Raw genomic sequence first — 27891 nt, forward strand, 5'->3', positions numbered from 1 at the left:
AGAGACAGAATATTTTCTCAGTTATTGGAAATCTTGGGTTAAAACTAAGGCTGCTCTGTTCCACCTCCTTTGCCTTGCTTCACACATATGCAAGCCTTTGCAATAGGAATTTCAACCAGCCACAAGGGAACAGAAAAACGAGTTTGTTCCCATTGTTTACTATATTGTGGCATTTATGCCCATGGTTCCAAAGAAACTAGGATCATACAAAATCAGAGAATTTGATTTTGAACACTAAGTTTGTAGATTGTGCTAAGCCGTTTTTCGTTTAACCACTGTTTGTTGAATAGCCACTGTTGCCTAGTTCACATAACATGCTGTGTTTTAGAAACTACAAAGGCTGAATTCGTACCGCATTGCAGAATTATTTTCTTGTACTTCGAGATGCTGTGATTCTTTTGCCCTTCAAATTCATTATTTATTAAATGTATATGCTGCCTATCTTGCTATTCAAATTCATTGCTGGCAGAACTTGAGAAATTCTTAGTCTTACAGGTCAGGATGTTTCCTAGGCATTTTTTTCTTTTTTTTTTTTTTTGTCTTGTGATACTAGCAATTCCTTGTGACATCCTTACTGTATGTGACATCTTAATGCTGGCTTGTGAGAATGCACCTCAGGAAAAACAACCACAGATTATGTGGTAACTTAGAAGCAGTCTTTGTCTGCACAAATTTTAGCTTTTTTTTCTTCTTGCCACCACTGTTAGCCAAATGCCTTACGTGACGAAAAAGGCCCAACCCTAATCAAGATTATGGCAACATAGACATGCTGATGAGTGAGCTATTATGTCTGAAACGAACCCTGTGACACAGTTAATTTATTGTGATACTAGGCTGCACTGCAATATATATTTTTTGCTACTTGAAGGAGAGGAACCACTGGAATCCCTCCAATCAACCCGTTTAAATCAAGGTGCTTAATTCCCCAAATTAACCAGTTTTGGGAGCATATATAGTAAAATATATTCACCAGATCTTCTATCTAATTGGTAAGTAAGAATACAAACCAATAGTCAGCTTCCCATTCATGATCTATCAAATCTGCATTCTGAGGGACTACTTCACTTTGCTTGAAGAATCTGAACATACTGAGCTTAGTCTTTTTTACTGAATGTCATGGCTTTTGGTTTGTGCATGCGGGGGGATTAGGTAAACACAGCTTGTTGTGAAAAAGGTTGCAGTAATGTCTAAAAAACCAACATACCAAAGTCTAGCAACACCTACAGTAACAGCTTCCTATTTATGCTTTTGAGAGAAACGCCCTTGTTCACTCTACCTGTTTCTGTTTCTTTGACCACAAACACATACTCAACTACCCCCTTTCTCTTTTGAAATCAGATATCCATAACTATAATTATATAATTCTGAGTGCAAATATATTTACGTTTTTAGAAGCTAAGAACTCCATTCCCTTAGCCACTTGGAAACTAACTCCAACAAGATCAATATAACTGAGGAGAGGAGACTCGCTGATCAAGGTCACTTTTTCTGAACCTGGAAATATAAAATAAAATATAAAAATACAGTGTTTATTAAATCATATTTTAAAAGGATAGAGACATAACACCTTTCTATAACGGTCTTGTTGGAATATAAGATCAATGGAATCGGAAGCTTCCTTCACTCAACATTAAATTATACAGATATCCTCAACGTATGACCATACTTGGGACCAGAATCTCAGTCATTGAGTGAAGCAGCCATTAAGAAAGATATCACACGACTGCTTTGCTCAATGACTGCAATCCTGGCAATCTTTAGGTAATCTCACGGGTTAAGTGGATGGAATCCCAGGTTAAGATTGCAGGGTGCTTCAGGAAGGGTGGGGGAGGCCACGGACAAGCTGAGAGTGCTGTAAAATGGCACAAAGCCCCAGCCGCCAGACCACCCACCCAGCCCCACCGGGACAAACAAAGCACTACACTTATCTTACCTTTGCTGTGGGTTTTTCCAGCTGCTGACAAGATTAACAGGATTTTCAGACCTAGAGTAGAGAAACATCCCTCTGCTCTGGTGCTACAAATCCTCCATGGCTGAAAATCGGATGGACTTTTTACAGCCAGCCCCAGAAACCAGAGGGAGTCCTCTTGACAGGCAGCAGCAGTTTATGACCTTGCCTGCCAGCTTCCCCAATTGACTTTCTGGGGAAGCCTTCAGGGAAGATTGCAAACAGTGATCTCACATTTTGAGATGCATGGCAACCAATTTTAAGTGCGGACGGGTTCCCATCACCCAGATTGAGATCACATGACCATGTGGGCACTGCAATTGCTGTAACTTTGCCCACAGGTTGTAAGTCCTTTTGTTCTACACTGTTGTAACTTTGAATGGTTGCTGAACGAATGGTCATTAAGTTGAGAACTACTTCTCAACTGGATGAAACACTTAAGAATGAACAAAACTTCATTTTTTGTAATTTCTCTTAAAGGAATTAAATCACCACAAACTTATTTGAAAAATAATTATGCAAACTATTTTTCGGAAATCTCTCCTACCTGATGGTGAATAGCTGTCCAGCTCATAGGTTGTGCCATAATTGGAAGAATCAATGTCTACATATTTGATTTCACCCTTCATGTCAGACATGGGCACATAATCCAGTGATTCATCCTTACTCATGTCCATGTAGCCCCCATCACTTTCTACAGATATGGATGTATGGCTGCAGAGATAAAGTTATTTAAACTGTTTGTTTGTCCCTTTAGAACAGATTTCTGATAATAAGCCACCCCTGGTATAAAATCAGGAAGGCAAGAATCAAAATATAGCAGTCTTTTCCTTCCCACTATTTGTTTACAATAGTAAAAGCTGTTCCTAGGCAAAAGGAAAGTGCAAGAGAAATTATTTCATGGAGGAAAAGAAAGCAAAATATAATGATCGCCTCATGAATGCCAGAGAAATATTCCAAGTGAAAGATAAATTAGGTGCTGTGATTTATGCACACATTATTTACCAGCAAGACTGAATCAAAGATTACGGCATGTGAGACATGCAGTATGTGCATGTGGTCAAATGCCTGAGTTACGAAACATCTTGCCTATTATCAGTAATTGAAGGCTATTGCGTGTATACAGCATGTACCAAAAGTTGAGCCCTATGGGCCTATCACAATATATTTTATCGATTTTTTTTTTAGAGAAAACCTTATGGTACTTAGGAATATTCAAAAAGCATACTTCAAATGAGTTAGGAAATGTTAAATGTACATGTAGTCCTCGACTTATGTCTAGCCATTTAGTGGCCAAAGTTCTGAAAGATCTCCACAGGATTATTTATGACCTGGATTTAAAATTCTGACAGCCGTCCCATTTCCCATGGTCATGTGATCCCATTTTAGTTGCTGCACAACCACCGGTTCATATTTATGGCTGTTTGCAATATCCTGTGGTCCTGTGACCACAATTTATGATGCTTTTTGTTTGAAAACCAATGTTTATTTCCAGTTTCTGGTAAAAAAAAAGATCATTATGGACAATGGATTCACTTAATGACTTCTACAAAATAGAAGTAAAATAGGGCACGATCACCTGCTTAGTGATTGGCCCAATTTATGACCTAATTCGAGGTTCAATTGTGATCTAGGTCAGGACTATCTGTAAACCAATTCAAACTTTTAATGTAACTTATATATTAAATTGTCTATGGGCCATGACTTTTAGAAACACCCTGTATATTTGTATGGAAAGTACCATAACTAGAGGAATCTCTGAATATCCCTTCCTATGACAAAATTTTATATATAAAAAACTTTGAAATCTCTCATCATTTGGTACATGCAATACTTTTTACTTGCTAATATTGATTGAAATCGGCGTGCTTTTTTTTGCTTTTAAAGAGATGCTTTTAAATTTAAGTTACATAAATGAAAAATGACATCAGGATGAAAATAGAAACAAAAGCTGTTTAATGTAAAACCACTTAGCTTTCGTCAGCAGAGTGAAAGCAAAGGATCCGGAAGTTTACTTATACGGCCGGCTGTAGTGCTCTTAGTCGTCCCGCATCTATCAGTATATCAGCGGGTTCACAAGCTGTTCCCCTGCCCGCAGTCGCTCTCCTAGCGCGCGTACAGATGCCCAGTGGCTGGCCATCTGCCCGCTTTAGCTCTTTGCCCTCCTCTCCCCTCTCTTCTAACCGAACCTGAGTATCCTTCTCAGAGTTGAATTCGGGGGGTGCTATAGATTTACAGTCCTCCTTGGTGGTCACGATTGTTTCACCTACAGCCCCACCATTCTGATCCTGCAAGGAGCGGGGTGGTTGCATTCATCGTGAATTACGTGCTGTCTCTCCCATCCCTAAGTGTCCGGTAAGCAGGTAAGAGGTCTATACTGTATGTTGGTTGATCAAGTTCTCGTCAAATAGTCAAGCCTCCTTGAGCAATCGTCCCCCCTTGGTGGCATCTCGAGATATGGCCTCAGCATTGGCAAGATCAAACAGGTGGCCATGACTGGCCATATGAGCCCATCCCTGTGAGCGCTGCTCTTGTCTCCTGAATGCCAACTCATGTTCATGAATCCTGGTCTTGAGCCTTTTGGTTGTTTCCCCAACGTAATTACATGGGCAATTCTTACACTTAATTCTGTATATAACAGAAGATCTTTCATCGTTGGGGAGCGGCTCTTTGGGGTGCATGATCATGGTGCGCAGGGTCTGGTCCGGTCTATGGGCAACGTTTACGTTAAAGGGAGCCAACAGCCGTGCTGTTGCCTCGTACACACCATTGATATACGGGAGGGTCGTTCGTGTGGTCAGTGTTGTTGGCGTGTTGGTGTATAGACTGCCATGAGGTTCATATGGCCTGCTGTGCCACCTAACGAACTCAGCAGGATAGCCATTATGCCTACAGATCTGATAGATGTGGCTTTGCTCAACTCTGGCTCTACCTGTGTTGCAGTGTGAGCTGATATGCTTGAACATTGCTCTGATGCAACTGATGTTATGCGCCACAGGATGGTTACTCCTATAATATAATATTCTGTCAGTGTGGGTTGGCTTATGGTAGACAGTCGTGTACAGGGTACAATTGGGTTGACGGCTGACTAGGAAAGCGAGCGTGCCTTGGGTCTCCTCTTCAGCCGTGAAACGGATGTCGGGATATACTGAATTTAGCTCATCCATGAAACTAGCAATGTCTTGTTTCTTGATGATTGCAAATGTGTCATCCACATATTGAGCCCAAAATTTGGGACGGTACTTGGCCATCACCATAGCTTCCAATTGCTGCAGGAATGCCTCCACGATAACACCCGAGATGGGAGACCCCATCAGTGTCCCTTTGATTTGTTCATACGTAAGGTCGTGGAAGGTGAAATATGTTTTCAGGCACAATATTATGAGTTGTACAAGATCCTCAGTATGGAAAGAGTCCATGTGTGGTCCTTGCTCCTCTTGTAGGTGGCTCCTTATCACAGCAACCGCCAGATCTTGTGGGATAGAGGTGAAGAGTGAAATGACATCAAATGATATCATTATCTCATCATCCTCTATCCTTAGGGGCTTTATCGTCTCCAACAATTCCTCAGCCGACTTCACTGTAGTCTCATTATTGTAAACTAAGTGTCCAATGCGACCGCTTAGCCATTTGCCCAACCCCGAGGTTGGTGTGCCTCTAAATGATACGATGGGACATAAGGGAACCCCCTCCTTATAGACTTTTGGGAGGCTGTAAAATCTGGCCATGGCTGAATCCCCGGGGCGTATTCTTCTCAATATGTCCTCATTAACTTTTCCCTGGTGTTTAAGGCTGTTTAACAATTTGTTGATGCGATTTTTAAGTGTTGTCATGGGGTCTTTCATAATTGTCCTATAAGCCGTAATGTCATTAAGCAATGCTAGGGCTTTATCAATGTACTCAGATCTATCCATGACGATGGTCGCCCTGCCCTTATCAGCCGGTAGGATGATGATAGTCTTGTCATTTTTCAGCTGTTCCAGGACCCCCTTCTCCTCTCTGGGTAGTAGCTGGCATCGCTTGTGGCCCATCAATAAACACATAACCATTGCCTAATTGAGTTCTTGACCTCGTCGCTGGTCTCGATCCGCTGGATGTTAGGTTCCAGGGCCGCTAAGAAGTCAATCGCTCGTGCATCTGTCAAATTGTATCCTATGTCACGTTTCAGCAAGGTGGTTTGTTTGTGGGTCAGGGGTTTAGAGGACAGATTGTGAACTAGCTTGTTGGTATATCCATAGTTGTCCGACGCACATAGGACATCCATTTTACGTTGGAGCAACTCAGATTTTCGCTGGCTTGCCTTCACGGTGGCTTGGTGAATCTGCTGATTGAGGGCCTGGTAGTGTTGGCATGTTAGTGTGCTGCGGCAGAGTTCTTAGCAATCTTGGATTCCAGCCATCAGAGCTCCTATGCGCCTATGATGGTCATTAATCAAGGCCCGTATGGTACGTCGCTGGAACTGGCGAATGATCATCTGGGATTCCATGGAGTAAATCAAAGGTTTCCTTCGCAGCGACTTGGGTGATAAATCTCCCCAAATGCAATCGTGGAGAAAGGCCAATTTGCGATAGTTGGTAGACATGCGCCATGCAAGTTTCTCCCATCTCCTAGCATGGAGCAAAACTGCTTGTGCATAATTATCCTTAATTACATTAAAAATGCAAATCCTGGGTGTATGCATGTTAGAAAAACAAAAGAAGAATCGAACACCAGGATGAAAACATAAACAAAAGCTGTTTAACGTAAAACCACTTAGCTTTCATCGGCCAAACTGCCGACGTCGTCAGAGTGAAAGCAAAGGATCTGGAAGTTTACTTATATGGCTGGCTGCTTCTGCACCCTACTGTTTGAGCGAGTCACCGGTCCATTCGCTTCGATTGGCCATAGTGCTCTTAGTCGTCCCATATATCGGCGGGTTCACAAGCTGTTTTCCTGCCCGCAGTCGCTCTCCTAGTGCACATACAGACACCCAGTGGCTGGCCATCTGGCCACTTTAGCTCTTTGCCCTCCTCTCCCCTCTCTTCTTAATTAAGAATAAACACACACACACACACACACACACACACATACATACACACGCACACACAGATAAAATACATGTTTCCTTTCCTGCATTGCATATGGACATTTTTGCAAAATATTTCTTACACTATCCTGGGCCTAATAAAAATGGACTTGGTAGTTCTTTGTTACTTTTTATAAGCTGCAAGTCAATGTAACTGGAAGCCTGCTGATTCATTCTGAAGACAATTTCTGTATAAGTGGATTGTGACTTAGAAGTAATTTTCAGATGAAACAATGCTCATCTTAAATAAGATAACTATCACCCATTATAGTTGTTTATTTTATTGTAAAATATATTAGGTACCCATCTTACTGCATGGTAACTCTAAGCAGCTTACACTATTAAAAGATAGAAAAGATCAGCATACTACAGATACCTCAACCCAGTGATTTCATGTAGATATTAAAAAGTAGCAAATATCAAGAGTACCAAGCCCTGTGACACACCACAAGATAACTGCGGAGGACTGAACATCACTTTCTATTAACACCTTTCCCTGGAGAAAGGAGCGAAACCAGCACAAAACTGTGCCACCCAGCCTCAGCCCCCATAGCTGACCCAAAAGGATTCCATGGTTGATGGTACCGAAAGTTGCTGAGTTCAAGGAGAACTAGGATGGTTGCATACCCCCATCCTGCTCTCGCCAAAGATCATTGACAAGTGTGACCAATGCTGTTTCCATTCCATAACTGGGCCTGAATCCTGACTGAAAGGGATCCAGATAATCTGTTTCATCCAAGGCCCTCAGAAGTTGCTAGGCCACCACCTTTTCCACAATCTTCACCAAAAAGGAGAGGTTGGAAAATGGATGAAAGTTGTCCAAGCTGATGGGTCAAACCATTCCCAGGTAACCAGGCAAGACCTCTCCCCAGCATGTCATATGGACTTGCTCCACACATGAGATCCAACTGGGAATGATTCCAAGCAATTTTACCCATCAGGTGTTGAACATATTCTACTGTACAGCCCTGAAGATGATCATCTATGCATCTCTGTCCCAGGAGGGACTGGGTGATCCAGTACAGGGCTGACAGGTGACATTCTGGGGATGCAATAAGGGCAGAGAAGTAAAGGTTGTTTTGCCAGTCTTAGTGCTATGAGGTAGACCTTAATAGCAGCTCTAAGTCATGTCTGGTGAGAGTCATCCTTTGTTTTCCTCCAGCAGCACTCTTAGCATCTCTTAACCCTTTTCAGAACCTGCAACTCCTCCATGAACCATGGGGAGAGTTGGGAGTGATAGGTCAAAAGAGCTGCAGAGGCACAATTTTGTCCAAGACCTTGGGCGCCCTTAGGTACCAGGATGTTACTAAGGCTTTGGTAGGACCATACAGCAAAACTGCCAGGATATCCCCCACTTCCCTTTAGAGCCCAATATGACAGAAATCTGATGTAATATTTTTAAAAAACAAAATAGTGAATAAGTCCAATCTGAGTTGAATTCACTTTAATCGTATTTTTTTTGTAAAGAGGAAGTCATCCCCAAAGATCTTTTTCAGGGTACCAGGAAAATTAAAACTAGAAAAGGGGCAGGGTTTGGGAAGAACACAAAACTCCTAATCCTCAATGCTGTGGCACTTCAAAGAATAAATCTATTCTGGGTTCTTTTAATGGATTTTTGCATGTGTTTCTGTATTAGTAGGTTTTGTAGTTTGTTATATAAGTTGGGTATGACTATATAAATAGATACTGTAATCAAATTGACAGGCACCTCTGCAGCCGGTCCACACGCATGCCATTCCCATACAATTCTGCTTCTTGCTTGGCCTTCTCACTATAGCACTGCAGGAAGGTGTGCTTGTTCCTATGTAGATAGTCCACCAGGTCTCCATAGCGACAGTATTCAGTTACGATGTAGATGGGACCTATACAGAAAAGGCCATTTGTATAGAGAAAAGGTCAAAGAATACCTTTTGTTCATAAGCTAATGATAGACTTGCTGAAGTTGCAATTCTTTACAAATATTTGTTTGGTGTGTGGACATAACTGAGCACTCCACTAAACTTCAAGACTATCATTTCAAAACAAAAGCTAATCTAGAATATTTCTTCTTTGAATATTAGATTTTTGTGCAATGGAACATTTTACTTAGAAAAACAAGTATTTGGGGGAATCTCATGCATGTAGTGATATAGTCCAGGTAAAATAGTATTACTTATATGTGGAAAATAGACTTCCCTCTCTTTTTCTGTATGTCTGTGTCTGAGAAAGAGATTAGTCTTTCTACTGCATGCTTTTCTGGAAGCTTGTAAAGCATATTTCCCAGATATATACCCAATTTTCTTGATTAAAAACCAATAATGCTATGTCAATGGTCATTTGGAACATCATTATTATTGCCAAGTATTGGAATAATACAATGGATTGATATATTTTGAGGGTATCTGATAGGCAAATTACCCTCTACTGTTTTGATTTATATAATCAAATCAGTACTGATTGTAATTGCAATCTGATTTCAATAAAATATTGATTGTAAACAAATGATCAAGGACATATTGAGTGCACACAGAGATTTGTACTGCTGTCTCTTGGAACATTTATATCACACATCTGCCATCTGCTGACTATTCCTCTACAAAACAAGAGCCTTCAACTGGATGAGCATGTGAACCAGCTCCTTGTACCCTGTTTCCTGCATTGACCCTCTCACTGCTTTCATTATTTGGATTAAGTAATATTTCTTTTTTCTTTCAGAGTCGCAAATACCTGCATAGCATAGCATACCTCCACTAGCACTGGACCCCGTTCCAAACCAAGAAAGTAGGCTGGACATGCAAGTTATACTTTTTAAAAACTGTAATGCGATTTTATACATTTCAGCAGGTGGCAGGAACAGATTTATTTGATAAAAATAAACATATTCCAGTGTAGCTATATCAGATGATTAACATGTTATTTACAAACTTGGCTATTTGTATAATTTTAAAAGCCTTACTGAAAGACAGTTAGCAATTTTGATGCAATGCATTTAGAAAAGAGTACTTTCAGAACTAAGTGCCATTAACATTTGAATTTGTTTGTGATCAGGACAGTCTCTATAGTACCGAAAGCTAAAAATAGCAAATAAAGTTATGTGTATAATGGTTTCGATAAAACTAACAGGGCTTTCATTATACATCAAAGGTGGCCTCATTCAAATGGCACTCACTAAGTGGTAGCATACAACTGGCCTTGGCTGATTTTGAAAAGCTAAACACAATTAACTGTGATTAGTAATTGGATGGCAGATCAACTGGGAAATACAGGGCTGTGTGTTAAACTGGGATGTTAAAAATAAAGTCTTGGAAAGGCAACACAAATTATTAGTACAAAATTCTAACTACATCTCTCCATTTAAATCAGCAGGAGTTGAACTTACATTCTAATGAAGAAATTGAAATATATAGTTTGGAAAGAGGTAAATGGTAGTGTTCTAATTTGAATAGGATGGAAATTGGGAGGGTGATAAAGGGCAGGCTATATCCTTTTCAGAAAACAGGAGTAGATTATTAACTAGTGAAAACATGAACATCTCAATCTATTGGCCAAACTCCATGCTAAATCAAAAGACTGCAATTGCAGTTAGTGGAAGAAAATGGCAAAGATGGAGGCAGACATCCGGGTTGAAGAGATTAAAATGAAAACAGTACCTCCTTTGGTGCAAGCACCAAGCAAGTTCACAATGTTCAGGTGAGGCCCAAGGTGGCTCATGATCTTCAGTTCTGACATCAGAGCCTGCTTTTCACTGCTTCGGGCTGTGGCTGTAGGGTGGATGAATACAGTAATGAAACACAGATACTTCTTCTTTAAAGGGCTTATACGTGAAGGAAGACTGGGACAATCTTGTTCGACACTCAGCCAGATTAATCATGTATGCTACTATGTAGATAACATTATACATTATGGACACCGTTATGCATGCTACATGATTGGTTCCAAGGATAACTGAACAGATAAAAGATAGATAAACAATGAATATGGCAATATATTGTTAACGTAAAGGAGGAAGGCAGGCATGGAAGACAGCATGATTATTTGTATTTCCATGGGCTGGGAGGAAGAAGAAACAATCCAAACTCACACTTGAGCATTTTCACAGCAACTCTCATGGTGGACTGGGAATGGCTGAGGCTGTGAGCAATTGCTTCCACCACACGCCCAAAGGCTCCAGAGCCCAATGTACGCCCTGCAGCAAACAGAAGATCAAATAGCTATGTATTTTTTACTTCCTATAAAACAGCTGAGAAGCATAAGATTGCAACAGTCAAAAATTCTGATTAAGTTAAAATAAAATATAAAATACATCCTCTTCCCTAACTACAAACAGCTATGGCCGGGGGGGGGGGGGGGCAGCTTGTATGGACTGTTGTATGGACTGTTCTTAATATGAAAGTTTGGGCAGAAAGAGCTGTGCCACAGGGAATGACTTAAGGGTGGACCATTGCTGGCCTCTCCCTGACCTGGTTAAGAGTGTGATCCCAATTAGCACACCCATGCTAAATGTGACCAGTAGGGGCAGAGCAATTACAAATTTCGAGCTTCACATTCTCAGATGATTTGTTTGTTGATGTATTAAATTTCTAGGTCACATCACTCCAGTTTATTCTCTAGATAGCTTCACAGAATTTAAACAAACAACAATACCAATATTCCTCCTTCATTACTATAGTCTTAACTGTCAAGGCCTCTGTGATAATATTCACCAAATACAATTTAACAACCACATTGTATCCAGAGAACCACAATGTACATTGTTTATACAAGCTGCTGATTATTTTTCTAAGCCCCCAATGCAAGGGTCTTTCCCTTCTGGCATTAAAATGGCTGATGTCTCCTTGGCAACCTTTTTTTTTCCTTCCTAACTCGGCCTTCATCTTATTCCCAGCCCAGTTCTTTCATCTTTATGAAGCACCTCAGCACATAGATTTGCAAATGTAAATTACTGGCTTTCCCCATAATATTAAGTGCTGCGTATTATATTACATTCTGAATAGAGTTATGCCTATCACTCATTTTTCAGCATCCTTTAAAAGTCTCTGAAAAGTATGCTGCAGATCAAAGAATGAGGCTTCACCATCTAAGAGCCATCTAGTGAAAAACAAGATTCAGTCCTGGAATTTTGAATGCAACCTTCCCTAATCTTATACAGATGAACTCTTATCCTCCGAACTGTCATGGAGAAGAATGAGTAAAGTGGTTTCATTATGGACAAAGGCTTTCTGTTCCCCACAGAATTTCATTTAAAAAACTAATTTTCATTGCAAGAATGGTATCTGTTGTCATACATTGGACAATGATGGTATTTAGTGGCATCTGGCTTCTATGTATGAAACTTCTTTCTTATCCTGTTCCTTCTCTTCTCACCTAAAACCAGCCTGTCCCTTGGAATTTCCCAGCTGGAATCATAAGGCAGTTGCATAGGGTCCACGTAGATATATTCATGCCCATCTGAGCTGATTGACTCAATTACCTTCCAGCGAATTTCATATCGAGGCTTCTGGTAGAAGGAAACAAAAGATAGAAGATGGCAGGGCTACATAACGTGCAGCCCACTGCAAGAGGAGGCTCACTCTGGAGATCTCCTCCTTGTGCAATTTGTGCTGTGTCCCTACATATAAAGGCCTTTCTTCAAGGAAGGGTGTTGCCTTCTTTCCTTAAGAGGGTTAAGGTACATTAGAACATGAGCAGAAGTCTCTGCACAGAAATCAACAAACCTCTGAAGAAGGATAGCAGCCGGTACTCTTCCCACCCATTCACTGGACCCCAAAACAGCCATTTAAAAACAGCTCCATTAGCTCTGTTAGCTTCCATGCTATAAAAATTCTTCTACAAACTTGAAAAATGTTCATTCTTTTTTTTAACATTCTCATTTTGATAATAGTTACACATTTAAAAAGTTGACACACTGTTGCTGAGAAAATTGAGAATATAATTTCAAAAAACAAAACAAAAAAAACCCAGAACATTAATACTATCCCCTACAGCCCTGATATTTGTCCTACATTATGGGGAATTTTGTAAATCCTGTAATCTCTGATTGTATTTCAGATTATGCTCAAAACCTTAGCATAGTAGACTCACAATTCATAATAATCGAAGTTAAGCAAATCAGCTATCGTTCCTAGAGCTGTTATTCCCATGGCTTCAGAGGTTTATTCAGCCAATTGTTTTCTGAAAGTCAGCATAAATATTCAAAAGCTGAGAACTTAATAGTCTGAGACTCGGAAGGGCAAAAAGCTGATTCTTACTTTTCGCCACAAGAAAATGAGGATCACCAGGAAAAGAACCATGAGAACCACAAAGGCCACGATTACTGAAATAATGATCACTTTAAAAGGTAGATCTGAAACAAGAAATGTAAACAGAATTACTAAATTTACATATACATTTATGGCCCGTGCTACCCCAATATACTTATTTAGATTCTTAATCCATTTTTCATCTGGACTTAAAATAACAATATTACCATATTTCTTTTTAGTCTGCCCATGCTAATTACCACAGTATTGTTGCTATTAATTTTGAAAACTTTTGTGCTTTTTGATAAATAATGTAAATTTTTTTGCCTGTTGTTCATATATTTCTCTTTCCCTGCTTTTATCTGTCTTTTTTCATGTTTTTGCCAGTTAAATGTTTTGACATTTGCTGATGTTTAATAAATAGCATTAACTTATATTTTTGATAGCTAAGCTGAGTGGTGTGTGTGTTTGCTTGTGATCCGGATAGGGGGACTGACTGGAAATTACTCACAGTTGTTAATAGGCGTATGGCACAGCTAGGGGACACAAAACCACTTCTGCCCAGGCCAGTGCAATTACACTATTGCATATCTATATGTGTATCAAAAACAATAAGATGGATATTGCAGGACTCACTGTATGGGACTAGGGTGATCTGCTGAGAGTGTGCACCCAAGAGATTTTGAGCTGCACATTGGATAAAAATAGGCTCATCTACTCTGTGAAAGTGGAGCTTGCTTGTCACAATGTAAACTTTCCGGTCATCTTCATATGTGAAATTTGTTTGCAGATTCATTTCTTCTGAGCTATTCCCCAGGATCTTGGTAGTTTCCCCAGTACACCTGTTTTGGAAAGCAACCAAAGAGAATTTGACCATCATATTGAGTAATAGATTACATCTCTACTGTAGCATATTCATGTGTCTGCACACCTAAGTGGGTTAGTCCCACTAAAAGTTTTTTCAGAAGTAGGTTCTATACATTCAGAAGCTCGGTGCTTAGCTTCTCAAGCTGCCCTATTACATAGTCAATTATTCAACCCAGAGCAGGGCAAGCAAACATGTATTTCAGCCATCTTCCTACAAGTAAAAGGGTCAGTAATCCGGTCAGTGTTGAACTCTTTGGATGTCCCCTTGATATCCATGATGGAAGAAAGAATAAAACTGCAATAAAAAAGAAAGTCTTAAGTGTGTCCATACTTGGAATACACTGCTCCAGTCACCATATTTTAAAGAAAATATATATTGCATGTGCAGAAAGGGGCAAAATGTTTAATAATTCAGGAATTCCCTATGAGGAAAGCTCATAAGGACTGAGGTTTTTAGCTCAGAAAAAAGGTATTGGAGCATGGACATTAAGCAGGGATAGCAACTCAGAAGTATAACCACCAAGGCATCTGTTTATTTATTTAATTTTATTTATATGCCGCCCAATCCCAATGGACTCAGGGCGGTGTACAAAATTAAAACAATAATCTAACAATAAAGCAATAAAATAATACAATCATACAGCGTGTCCGATCATATCCCGCCCCCCCCCCCGGGGACATCAGCCCCAGGCCTGCCGGAACAAGAGAGTTTTAACAGCTTTCTTAAAGGCCGGCAGGGTGGGAGTAGTTCGAACCTTGGAGGGAAGTTGATTCCATCTGTTGACATGCAAAGAGTAGCAGCTATTATTCTTATAATTATTTTGTAGTTCTCTCAGAGTTTTTATGGAGAAAGCATAATGGCCAATAATGTTGCCCAAAAACAGCCACTGTGAGACCACAGGGATGATGAGGGAAGGTTTGTGGAAGTAAACATCTCCTTTTCCTCCTCCTCCTTCAAAATTATATGGGATAACGGAACCCATCTGAAAATAGGGCTGAATATGCTCAGTAACCATGGAAAGTTGATGGTCAATTGGAAAAATGAAAAGAGAGGATAACCTGCTGGAATTGGGTATATTTAAGGGCTTAGAATGCTGGACAGAAATACCCCTATGAATGCACTGAGACATTTTGATGCATATTTCACTTCTTGTGTGATTCAAATCACGCTCTAACAAGTAGCAGGATCCGAATTTATCCCATGTATAATGAGATTATAAAAAGAATGGTCTGCAGGGAAATCCCATGGCAAGTTCTTTCCTGCTGTCCTCCCCACCCAGAGTTTTAAATGCAAAAGGACTCAAAATGTTTTCCTTACCATTTGTCATTATTACAGGTATACCAGGTAACCTCTGGTTGGGGCATTCCTTCTGTAGTACAGATCACTGTTTGCTCACCATTTGTTTTGTTGCTACTGTCTTTCAGTTCAGTCACTGTAGCTGGGACTGGTTATATTGGAGAAAAGAATAGGAGACAACAAATAATTGGTGATAGGGGTATACAGCTTTTACAAGGGGAGGCTTCCTGAAAGAGGAACGATACAAAAGGTACTTTCTGAGTCAAAAACATGATGTTTAAATTCCCTGCTATATCTTATTCAATATTCCATTTATCCTATATTTTTATTTTTTTTAGAATTGCTTTTAGTTTCATATTCAGGCACCTCTGGAATTAACTGGAAATCCCCTAAAGTTCTGGTGACATACACAGTTACCAGTTATTGAGCAATATTGCTACTTGGAAGATTGCTAATAAATGATAGCCTGTGAGTAAATTAATGATCACGTTAAATCACAGTAAACATGGCAACATTAATAACTAATAGTCAGGCTTGTTATTATGCACACAGTGGTCCTGCATTGAAGACACACTTGAATGCATGCATAGCAATGGAAGAAAATTTCCACCATTTTACACACACAAAAATGGCAGACTGAAGGTGCCGTAAGATCTTAATTGCTGTGAATCACTGCAAATACCCACCATAATAACTTGCCAAGGTGTGTTTTTTCTTAACAATTATTGCATAAGCAACAATTGGCTAGGTCTATCTACAGTATTCCGAATCATAAACCATGGTTTTTGAGTAATAATGATTGGGTTTACATGACATGCTAAGCCATAATGTAGCTTTTAGAATTCAGATTAGCATGTTGTATGAATCTAGCCAGAACCCTTCAGACAAATATGAATAGACTATAACCAGAATTACTTTGGCTAAGGAGTACAAGGATAAGTAATTGTTAAACTGTGGGAAAGCCATAAAAATTATTGAATCCTTTAATTAATAAAATAATCATAGATAAAGTAAGGGTTTCCACTTCCTGTTGATAGAGAGCAATTTAGCTCATTAAAGCAGCTTTATCCTAATATTTGTTAAATGTCAAGATCAGTGTTTTTCAACCTTGACAATTTTAAGGCATATGGACTTCAACTCCCAGAATTCCACAGCCAGCCTTGCTGGCTGTGGAATTCTGGGAGTTGAAGTCCACATGCCTTAAAATTGTCAAGGTTGAGAAACACTGGTCAAGAAGGTAGCCATAGCTTTATGGTTGAAGCCTGGTCCCTTTTACTGTTGCACTTGTGGCTCTCATAAAAAAATGGTGGAGTTTCAACTTGCACCGTTGCAGCTGCCAATTTGCCTTCCCCCCCCCCCAAAAAAATTCTCATCACTTCTTTCCCCACAGATGCCCCTGCATGAACATTCTTATCAAGCAATGTTGAGTTTCTCAGTAGCTTCTACTGACTTTGAGCCAGAGAGTCAGACATGGAGAGTAACACATGATAAAGGAAAGTCTGAAGTAGGAACCACACTTGGAAGGAAGAATGGAAAACTGTTCTTAATGGGACAATTTCAAGACCCACTAGAAATTGCTTTAGGGAAGGAAGAAGCTTTTTGCTCGAGAGGCATAAGGAAGCCCTTGAGAACATTGCATTAGAAGATAAAGTGGCCCATTTATTTATTAGCCACCATTCTTCTCCAGTTAAAAAAAAAATGACACCCAATCCAAAGATTCTGGGAAGTTTACAACAATAAAAATAAAAGGAATATTAAAACAAAAAGCAATAAAGAATGCACTATGGCCCCTAAATATATCTTAGACATCATAATCTTCCTTATTAAAATAAAAGGTTTTAACATCTTAAGCACTGAAACAATATGAGCTGGGGACAGAATGTTTTGCAATTTGGCAGCTACTCAAGAGAAGCCCTACTTTCTAATCCAGGCCCCCTTTACTTCCTGCCATGATGGTACTTTAAAACGGCTTACCCTATTATAATTTCTTCAGTACATAGTTATTTATGTTTCTCACAGTGCACCTTCTTCTAAAAAGGGGAAATCATGCAGTTTCTTATTTTTCATATCCCATTATACAGGTTTTGCAATTTTCTGTCTGCCTTGCCTTTGAACCCAACTCCACTGCTCCCTGTCTAGACTGCAAACATCCAAACAACCACTAGATGGAAGCAAGGCTTTTATTGAACAGCCAGAGATAATAGAATACATTCCGAAAGCATGACGGATGAAAGGAGCCTCTCCTTGTTTTAATAAGATTCCCCCTCATCCTTCGATAGCTGCATGAAGGAGCTGCAAGTGTACCAGGGACACCCTACTGCATGCTAATGTTCAGCTGTAGCTGATAAAGGAGGAATGTGCAGACATTCACAGCTTGCTTCCTTTTCCAAACTGCCCTCCTCTTTTCCAGGTTCTGAAAAGACCACAACAAAAGAGGACAGTCAATTTCTTTCATTTCTCCAGATAGCATCGGCCAGAAATAGGGTTATGTTCTCCATCAGAGACCCTTACACATGTCTTATTGAATTCTTCATTCTGCCCCTTTCTGCCAGTAGACCGCCTTTGGATTCTCTTTTAACACTGACAAACAGTAGCCAATAGGTACAGTTCTGAATAGATGTTCCAAGTAGGGTGTGGCTAGCCTAGGAAGCCACAAGTGGTTTTTCTCCTCCATTACCATCCTTGCTCAAGGGGAAACAAGACTATGTGCTAAAATTGGCTCTGGAAGAAAGTTATTTTTTTTTCTTTTTGCAAGAAATCTCATGACATTTTGTCTTGAGAGTCTTATGAGAATTCGTGTGATATTCAGATAGTCCTTGGTTTGCTATATGACTGGTCACTTAGCGATTGATCAATGTTATAGCAGACCTCCCCCTCAAAAAAAAAATCCTACTTATAAGGGTTGAGAGAGATTAAAAACTTTAATATACATGGTAGAGATACTTGAAGTGATAATTTGTTGATGTAAAACAATATTTGACTATGGTAATTTTAAATTGATAAAGCTATAAAACAGGTGGAGTAGTAACAGAAATTTAAGCTAGAAATGGAATATATTAAATCTATTATGTTATTTGTAAGAAATAGAGAGATGATAGTGAATGTATTAAGTTGAGCTGTTTATGTATGTTTTTCACCTTGAATTGTTTGTTTACCCAAACACCATGGTGTGTCTAAAGTACTCTTTGTTAAAATTTAAAAAAAACCAATAAAATATATTTTAAAATAAATCCTACTTATGACCAGGTCCTCAAGTTACAACTGTTGTAGCACCCCATGGTGATCCATCCTACTCTTTGTACACTTAAGTGAAAATTAGTTGCCCTGTCCTGGATATTTAAAATATGATTTAAAATATACATTTAATGAAATATAATCTTTGCAAAGAGGTTCTTTTGGCTGTAAATAAAATTGACTGATTGATCACAAGGAGGTGTGCTCACCATTAATCTGCAAATAGAAGGAGAGCTCTTTTAAGTCATCTTCGTGAAATGCTCGGACAGTGTACAGACCTCCCTCACTTGCTTTCACCCTCACAAGGGTCAGAGTAGTTTGATACCTGGAGAAAAAAGAATCTTGCAAGAGTTAAGATAATGGAGCTTATATGGAAACAAAAATTACGTCACTTTCAAGGGGGAAATTTTCCACTCGGAGAGAGAAACCCATTCATTTTAGTTAAGCTAGAAGGAATTACTCTTGTGATATGTCTATGGAGATTCTTAGTCATCTAGGTCGTAGTTATCCCAAAGATAAGCTAAAGAAGCTTCTTGGAGAAGTGAAAAGTCTTCAAAGAAAAACAAAGTCCAGTTACCTCGTGAAAAAGCATCTCTGGGATACCCCTGTGATATTTGATAATCTAGAATTTGCCATCATGTGTTAAGTGAGAGCTAACTTAAATGATACAGCGTGCCATTCCATTCTGATTTCTAATTCAGTAAATACAGTATAAGTTCCCGGATGCTTGATTTATATTGGACCAATGAGTACAGAGAAAGGGATACCAAAAATATTTCCCTTATCTTTATATTATTACTATTATCAACTTTTTCCATATAGGTGCAAACTTTATAAAATCCATTAGTGATGCTAGATTTTTCTCAATAAAGGGAGGATAGATACCTGTCCATGATGTATACAGGGTATCAATTAAAAATAATAGATGGCTTAATGCTGCATGTACTAAAATGTTGAGATGAAAGTTTACCTGGTTTCTGACAAATTCCTGCTATTGATAGCAAAATCACTGTTGCTCTCAGAAGTCAGGGGCTTCTTATTCTGAAACCAGATGATGGTTGGACTTGGATAGGCTTCGATCTGTACCAAAAAGGTGTGACTTTTGTGCAGTTCTGCAAATACGGTCTCATTCAGTACAGTGTGGAAAGTCACGAAGCCACGCTCTGGGTCAGAAAGGGTGAATTGAAAAGACACAAATGGATCTTATATTATTATTATTATTATTATTTTGTTTCACAATGTGAGTTAATGATGAGGATAGTTGAGTGGCTCCCTGTTTTAGCACCAATTGACTATTTTAATAAGCAGCATAAAACTATGTGTTTTCAAGAAAGAACTTCAACTTGAATCTTAACATTACTTCTAATTTATAAAAACCGTAACCCGGATTTTATATTTTACGATGGCATCCTTGAAGTCAAATCCTAATCAAGATTTTTTGCCAACTACTTTGAGATATTTGGGTGTAAGCCACTAAAGCAAATCAAGCTTAAAAATTGCCTGCTTAAATTAATAAAATGTTAATCCCAAAATGAAACAATTATGAAAGAACCTGCCTTCTTATGAACAGAATTAGAGATGAATTCAAAGAAAGGTACTCAAGGAGGAAATGACTTCCTGATTGTCAATTTGGATCAGTATGAAAAAAGTTATAAGCTGGACTTAACCTCGATGCAATCAAGCTTTTTTTAAAATGAAAAAACAAAATGCCATATTTTTGCCAGATAGGTCTGCACAAAACCGTGCATTCCGGAGGCTCTTAAGGGCAGGTGACTAAGGCATGAATGACCATGAGTAGGGATTGTTGGTCCAGGAAAGGGCATAACTGGTGTATTCCGGAACCTGAAGATGCTTTGTAGTTCTGGCCCAGACAGCATTAACTCAATGAAAATGGTTTTAAAACAAATATTTATTGTCCAGGAATTCTAAGCAAAGACTTACTATGCTGAAGATACATCCGGTGTTTGCATATCTGTCCATTTTTCGTAGGTAAAAAGCAGTAATTCTCCATATCAGCTTAGCGTGGGTGCAGATGCCATGCATGCATCCACATGCTGGTTACACAAAAGTTTTTACAACCCTGGCACGTAACAGGATGTCCTGCAATAACTTTAAACTCCTCCCACTGACTAGATGAGCTACAGCATAGACTATGACTGAAGTACATTACCCATACGCCATCTCTTAAGGAAACAGCATTTAACCCTTTAAATGTTAAATACACTAACACAGTTCTTAAGCTAACTCCCCACTTGGAAATATAAATTTCCACTACTAACTTACGTAGCTGTAGAAGCGTCTACTTCGGTTGTGGATGTAGCCTAACACGACCTTGCTGTCTGTATAGAAAGTGGTGGACTGTAATTCAAGGTCCATCGCCTTTGTTATCAGGTCTGCTATTTCTACAGCTAAGACGGCACCGCAGAGTTCTAATGGTGTGACTTTGTGGTGGTGTTAGCTTTGCCTTTCCTATGACGAAACCGACGCTGCAGCTCTCCCCACTGTACACTTTGATATATCCTACAGCTGCTATTGCCTTCATTGAAGCGTCTGAACACTTGCAGCTTCTTCTTCGTTGTGGCGGCAAGTGGAAGGGGAACAAACGTGCGCTGTATGTGGACGCTTTGGAGGCAACTCAGGGATCTGCACCACATCTCCCACTCTTGCTTGTGCTCTGGTGGAAGCAGCTTGTCCCAATCTGTGGCGTGTTGGGAGAGTGAGTGCAGAAGAAGCTTTCCTTGGATTGTTATGGGTGCAGCAAAACCTAGAGGGTCGAACAAGCAGGTTACTGTGGACAAGACTCCTCTTCTTGTGAAAGCGTTGTCCTTTGCCGGGGTTCTAAAGGTGAAGATGTCCTTCTTCAAGTCCCAACACAAACTGAGACTACGTTGGAAGTGAGGATCATCTGTACCAAAGTCGAGGTCCCTTACACCTTTAGCATGGTCTTTAGGATCGAAGGCTGCCAACACTTCTTTGCTGTTTGATGCAATTTTGTGTAGCCTAAGGTTAGCTGCCACCAACATCTGGCGAGTCCTTTTTATTAGGTCTATAGCTTCTGCTGGAGTGGGTACAGATTTTAAGCTGTCATCGACATAGAAGTCCCATTCTACGAAGTGTCTGGTGTCTGCACCGTATTCGGCTTCACCTATACTGGCAGTGCATTGCAGGCTGTAGTTAGTGATTGTGGGGGAAGAACCGTTTCCAAAGACGTGCACTGTATTGTAACTCTGTATTCGGTTACCTGCTGGTTGTGTTGGTCATTGCTGAACCACAGGAAGCGCAGGTAATTGCAATGATCTCCCCTGACATAGAACGAATAAAACAGCTGCTGGATGTCAGCCATGACTGCCACAGCTTCCTTTCTGAAGTGGATGAGCACTCCAAGCAGACTGTTGATGAGGTCAGGCTCTGTAAGAAGGATCTTGTTCAAAGAGATGCCTTGGTGTTGTGCACTGGCATCGAAGACTACTCTTATCTGCCCTGACTTTTGTGGGTGTTACACTCCAAAGAATGGTAGGTATCAGCATTCTTCATCTTCTTTCATTGGTGGGGCAGGCTCTGCGTGTCCGTTCTGGAACATCTTTTCCATGAATTCTCCTAGATGTGTTTTCATTTCGGGCTTCTTGTTCATGACTCTTCTCAGATTGTGTTGCCACGTTTCTGGCTGCCTCCTGTTCTTGTTGCAGAAGCTCAAGCCTGGCCTGAGCCCTGGCCATTTCTCCCTTTTGTTTGGCCTTCAGTTTGGCCATCTCGTCCTGATCCAGGGCCATATTTGCCATCTCTTCCTTTTGTTTGGCCTCCAGTTTGGCCATCTCGTCCTTCTGTCTGGCCTGATCCAGGGCCATATTTGCCATCTCTTCCTTTTGTTTGGCCTCCAGTTGGCCATGTTGTCCTTTAATAGCTGCTGTTCCCTTGTGACGCATAGAACTGCGGTTGTCTCTGCAGCATCTATTCATGCTTGCGCAAGTTGGGCAGCTAGGCTCTCTGCCCTGGAAACTCGGGAAGCATGACTACGATGAGAAGACACCTTGGTGTGATGGGAGGCGCCTGAGACAGAAGGTAGTTGTGACACGCTGGTGAGGTGGGAAGATACCTTAGAGCAGGGGTGTCAAACTCAATTTCATTGAGGGCCGCATCAGCATTGCGGTTGCCCTCAGGAGGCCAGGTGGGTGTGGCCAGGGTGGGTGAAGCCTACTGGGTGGGCATGGATGGAGTGGGTGTGGCCTACTGGGTGGATGTGGCCAGCTCTACATCCTTCACGTCAAGGGTGCCTGTGGGGGCCTGGGAAGGAGTGGGATAGATCTGAGGGTCCCTGGCAGAAGGGGGTGGGACCAGGGCAAGTGCCAAGGCATAGTCCACTGGAGGAGCCTCACTGTTCCTCTCAGGCCAAGCAGGGGAGGGGGCTTATAGAGCTAAGACTGAATGCATTTCAGCATAGATGGCCACCACAAAATTGTACATTGGCTCCCAGCTGGCCTGGGCCAGGGCCAAGGCAGAGGGGACCGTTCCTTCACTGTTTCCAGGATGGCTTTGCGGGCCACATGAAACCACTTCGCGGGCCTTGTGTTTGACATGTCTGCCTTAGATGACGGGAGGTGCCTGAGACCCGAAAAAGCTGTGATACTCTGCTGGGCTCCTTGGACCGTGGTGGCTGGGAGGCTTCGGACTCGGCCTTCTCCCACAGTGTCTCTTTCATGTGTAGCTTGAAAGTTATTTTCTTCTAGGAACCACTCATGTTCCTTGTTTATTAGCCTGAGTTGTTTCCATTTCCTTTTCGAGTGTTGGATCCCCTAGCTGCAACTGGACCTTTTCGAGACAGCATCCGTAGTCTTTCCATTTGAAGAAAAACTTCAATGAATCAGTGTGTTCAAGAGAAAGCTCCTCTTTAGGCGCTTGGCAGAGTTCCTGTAATTTCTCCCAGTTTCTTTCGTGGTGTTCACGGAACGCCTTCCATTTTTATATCAGATGCGATCGCATGACTTCTGTGGGCTTTCTTTGTTGCCTCAGGTCATAGGGTATCTGAGATGTCTTTGGCCTCACTGAAGCTTGGACATCAGTTTCTGTGTACAAGTCAAGGTTGGCTGTTTGCAGCAGTTCTCCATGGCTGGCTGGTTGGAGTGGCTCGCCAAGGTTGGTTGGTTGAACGAAATCTTCTGTCCTAGCTATTTTGAGGCAAATTCAGTGAACTTCGCTCTTTGACTACTAGAAGTCGCTGCTTGTGTGTGTGGGTATTTCAGTGAAGTTCACTCTTTGACCACTAGGGGTTGCTACTTCCATGCGTGGATACTTCAGTGAAGTTCACCCTTTGACCACTAGGGGACACTGCTTGTGTGCCATATTTTTGCCAGATAGGTCTGCACAAAACCATGCATTCCGGAAGCTCTTAAGGGCAGCCCCACATAGAGTGTTTTGCAATAGTCAAGACGGGAGGTGACTAAGGCATGAATGACTATGAGTAGGGATTGTTGATCCAGGAAAGGGCATAACTGGTGTATTCCGGAACCTGAACTAAGATGCTTTGTAGTTCTGGCCCAGACAGCATTAACTCAATGAAAATGGTTTTAAAACACATATTTATTGTCCAGGAATTCTAAGCAAAGACTTACTATGCTGAAGATACGTCCGGTGTTTGCATATCTATCAATTTTTCATAGGTAAAAAGCAGTAATTCTCCATATCTCCATAGCTTAACGTGGTTGCAAATGCCATGCATGCATCCTCATGCTGGTTACACAAAAGATTTTACAACCCTGGCATGTAACAGGATGTCCTGCAATAACTTTAAACTCCTCCCACATTTAACCCTTTAAATGCTAAATACACTAACATAGTTCTTAAGCTAACTGACTAGTCCAGCAAATGGTGCACCATCCTCAGTTGCGCAAAGGCCCTCCTGGCTATGACTGCCTCCTGCTTTTCGAGTAGGAGTTGCAAGTCCAGGAGTATCCCCAGATTATGACAGGGACTGTTTGGGGTAGTGCCACACCATCCAAGATCAAATGTGGCAATTCTCCATGGACCAAAGAACCCCAAACCCAGAGCCACTTGGTCTTGTCAGGGTTCAATTTTAACCATTGCTCCCCATCCAGCCCCTAACAGCCTCCAGGCACTGTGAGAGGGACATCATGGCATCGCTTAACTCACACATAGGCTGAGACATACAGCTGAGTATCATCAGCATATTGATGATATCTCAGTCCATGGTGACGATGATCTCATCCAATGGCTTCATATAGATGTTGAATAGGAGCGGAGAGAGTACCGAGCCCTGCTGGGCCCCGCAAAGTAGTGGGCGAGGGCTGGATCTCTCACCTCCTATTAACATCGACTGAGAGTGGCTACAGAGGAAGGAGGTGAACCAGGATAGCACAGGGCCTCCACTCTCAACCCCCGAAGCTGCTCCAGAAGGATACCATGGTCGATGGTATCAAAAGCCACTGAGAGAGAGCAAGGATGGATGGACTACCCCATCCCACTCCTACCAGAGATCATCAAAAAGTGTGACCAATGCCATTTCTGTCCCATATCGAGGCCTGAACCTTGACTGGTAAGGGTCTAGATAATTTGTTTCAGCCACAAACCTGTGGAGCTACCGCGCAACCACCTTCTCAACAACCTTCCCCAAAAAGGGAAGACTGGAGACAGGTCAGAAATTATCCAACAGGGTGGAATTCAGCAATGGCTTCTTGAGAAGAGGGCCGACCACAGCCTCCTTAAAGTGCTGGGGCAGTACCTGCTCCTGTAAGGAAGCATGAATCACTGCCAGAGTCCACCCACCTGTCACCTCCCGGGAAGCTTTCACAAAGCAGGAGAGACATGGGTCTACAACACATGTGCTTGCACATGTGCTTGCTCAGGAGCAACAGGATCAAACCATTCCCAGAATTATAGCTTCTTTTAAAAGTCTTATTCTAACTGGTCACAGAATAAAAATAACTTTGTAGTGTACTGCCAGACTACCTTCTTTTTAAATGAGATATAAAGCATAGCAAGTTCGAGGATCCTTTTTGTCACCTCCTCCCTACAGTGTTGGATTAGTCCAGGGTGAGTTGTAGTAGACAACCTGGAACATCTGTTTGCTTTCTTGGAGACTAGAAAAAAAAATTCCCCTGCTCTTTAGCAGGGGACAAACTGATCTGCAAAATTGTTATTTTTGATGGCTTGCTTGTTTTGGAGAGAGCAACTGCTTTGAAAAAGAAGTTCCTCCTTATAAAGTAGCTAAAATGCATCAAGATTTTAGGCAACTGCAGTGATGACATTGGCTAATCACCAAGTTAATCCTCTCATGTCAAAACCAGGCTTTTGTCTAGGAATTCCTTGATTTATTTTAGTTCCCCTTCAACATAAAGAAGAGGCATTTTGAGAAACTTTGCAAGCAAATATTTTTCAGTGTTTCTGAATGAACGAAATTATCAGGCAACTAATAAGGAAAATATTGTTTTGCTATTTTTGTGAGCAATTTGGGCTGAAGCTTGGCATATCTATCACATAAAGTTTTGTGAAAGAAAACCAGTGTCTGGAACACAATCCCAGTTTAGAATTTTTTTAAAAAAACCTCCTGTGCCATGCAATTTATGCTTTTTTCCAGAAAAAAAGCTGACATCTTGAGCAAAATATATAACATTTTAACAGGGACGCCTTGTAATGTTGTTTATAGCCTCATAACAAATGTGCATTTCTTAAACAAAAAATGATACTGGTAAACTAATTCACACATTATTATTATTTTTCAGTTGGAATGAACTGAAAAGAGATTTTTTTCCCCCAATGTTGCCTATGAAAATCAGCATTTACATACTACTAAAATGCCTAAAGCATAAAAGTTATTTCAGGAAGATATGGTATCAGCTTGGTGACAAGAAAAAAGATTTCATCCAACATACCAATCACTCTGATAAAGATACTTTGTTCTTCTTTCTGTCCATGATAGGTGTCCGTGGCCTCACATGCATATAGACCCTGATCATTTGAGTCTGCATTATGAATGGTTAGGATAGAACTAGTATAATGTCCTGGAACAATAATTGTCGCAGGTTTTACCTCTTTGCCTACCTGTGAAAGACAGTAAACATAATGCAGTGGAAGTAATACTCAATACTAATCCATTCAGCATTTCCGAAGCTCAAACAACAAGGAACGTAACCATACACATTCTCAAATAATTAAATGGGTTTATTTTTCATTTAGGGAAATATATTTTCTTTACTGTGTCTATGACAACTGTTCCTCTGTTGTTAGTATAATGTCTGATGGTTACATGGCAAACCAGCACGTATGATACGTAAGACTTCAGGAGAAAACATACCAATACCAAACCTGAAATATATATATATGATAAAGTTGCAGTATACCTTTCCCTCCTCAAGAAGCAGGATGCTAGTTCTCTTTTGTAGAACACTTCTTTGATGAGGATATTTGATAATAAAAAAATATAAATCTGCTACTTTGGATGATAAAATGCACATCTTTCTCAGCCTCCATGTTATATTTTTAAAAACAAACATGAGTTGCAGCAGAACGTCTGTGTTGATATTGCAAGGCAGTATTCCAATCTCACATACCCAGAGAAGAAGTGAAGAAAAACGTCTCTAAATTGCAAATAATTTGCAAGAGACAGAGCTGAGAAGATGCTACTAATTTCTGGAACTAATAATAATAATAATAATAGTAGTAGTAAAGTTGGAAGGGACCTTGGAGGTCATCTAGTCCAACCCCCTGCTCGGGCAGGAAACCCTACACCATTTCGGACAAATGGCTGTCCAGTCTCTTCTTAAAAACTTCCAGTGTTGGAGCATTTACTGCTTCTGGAGGCAAGCTGTTCCACTGATTAATTGTTCTCACTGTCAGGAAGTTTCTCCTTAGTTCTAGGTTGCTTCTCTCCTTGATTAGTTTCCACCCGTTGCTTCTTGTCCTGCCTTCAGGTGCTTTGGAAAATAGCTTAATTCCCTCTTCTTTATGGCAGCCCCTGAGATATTGGAATACTGCTATCATGTCCCCCCTTGTCCTTCTCTTCGTTAAACTAGACATACCCAATTCTGAGAGAGCTATGCCTTAAAGCATTCTGCTTTAAGGATCTGGGAGCTCTCTTGGATCTTGCATTCATGCTGCACAGTCACATAACTTCAATGACAAGGAGGGCCTTTTATCAGCATTTGCTGATAATCCAGGTGCATTCCTACCTAAAGGAGAAAGACTTGGTTTGGATGAATCATGTAATAATCTCAAGATTGGAGAATTATAAAGATGTTGTTTAGCCCATGCT

General features: G+C 40.7%; 1 protein-coding gene across 2 annotated transcripts in view; it reads right to left on the minus strand.

The window, feature by feature from the left end:
• Positions 1–27891, minus strand: part of PDGFRB (platelet derived growth factor receptor beta) — a 95195-nt gene that overhangs the window by 9430 nt on the left and 57874 nt on the right. For both annotated transcript variants that reach the window (XM_039340875.1, XM_039340876.1), the window contains 12 exons: positions 26513–26681; positions 19600–19792; positions 18839–18954; positions 15417–15543; positions 13868–14073; positions 13241–13335; positions 12357–12489; positions 11074–11178; positions 10643–10753; positions 8722–8875; positions 2496–2662; positions 1385–1494 (listed from right to left, as the gene is read on the minus strand). In XM_039340875.1, the coding sequence (XP_039196809.1) occupies positions 1385–1494; positions 2496–2662; positions 8722–8875; positions 10643–10753; positions 11074–11178; positions 12357–12489; positions 13241–13335; positions 13868–14073; positions 15417–15543; positions 18839–18954; positions 19600–19792; positions 26513–26681 (1686 nt within the window). The remainder of the gene's footprint in view (positions 1–1384; positions 1495–2495; positions 2663–8721; positions 8876–10642; positions 10754–11073; positions 11179–12356; positions 12490–13240; positions 13336–13867; positions 14074–15416; positions 15544–18838; positions 18955–19599; positions 19793–26512; positions 26682–27891) is intronic.

Source organism: Crotalus tigris, unplaced genomic scaffold, assembly GCF_016545835.1.
Source record: "Crotalus tigris isolate CLP2741 ecotype Arizona unplaced genomic scaffold, ASM1654583v1 scf7180000017754.2947050, whole genome shotgun sequence".
Lineage (NCBI taxonomy): Eukaryota > Metazoa > Chordata > Lepidosauria > Squamata > Viperidae > Crotalus > Crotalus tigris.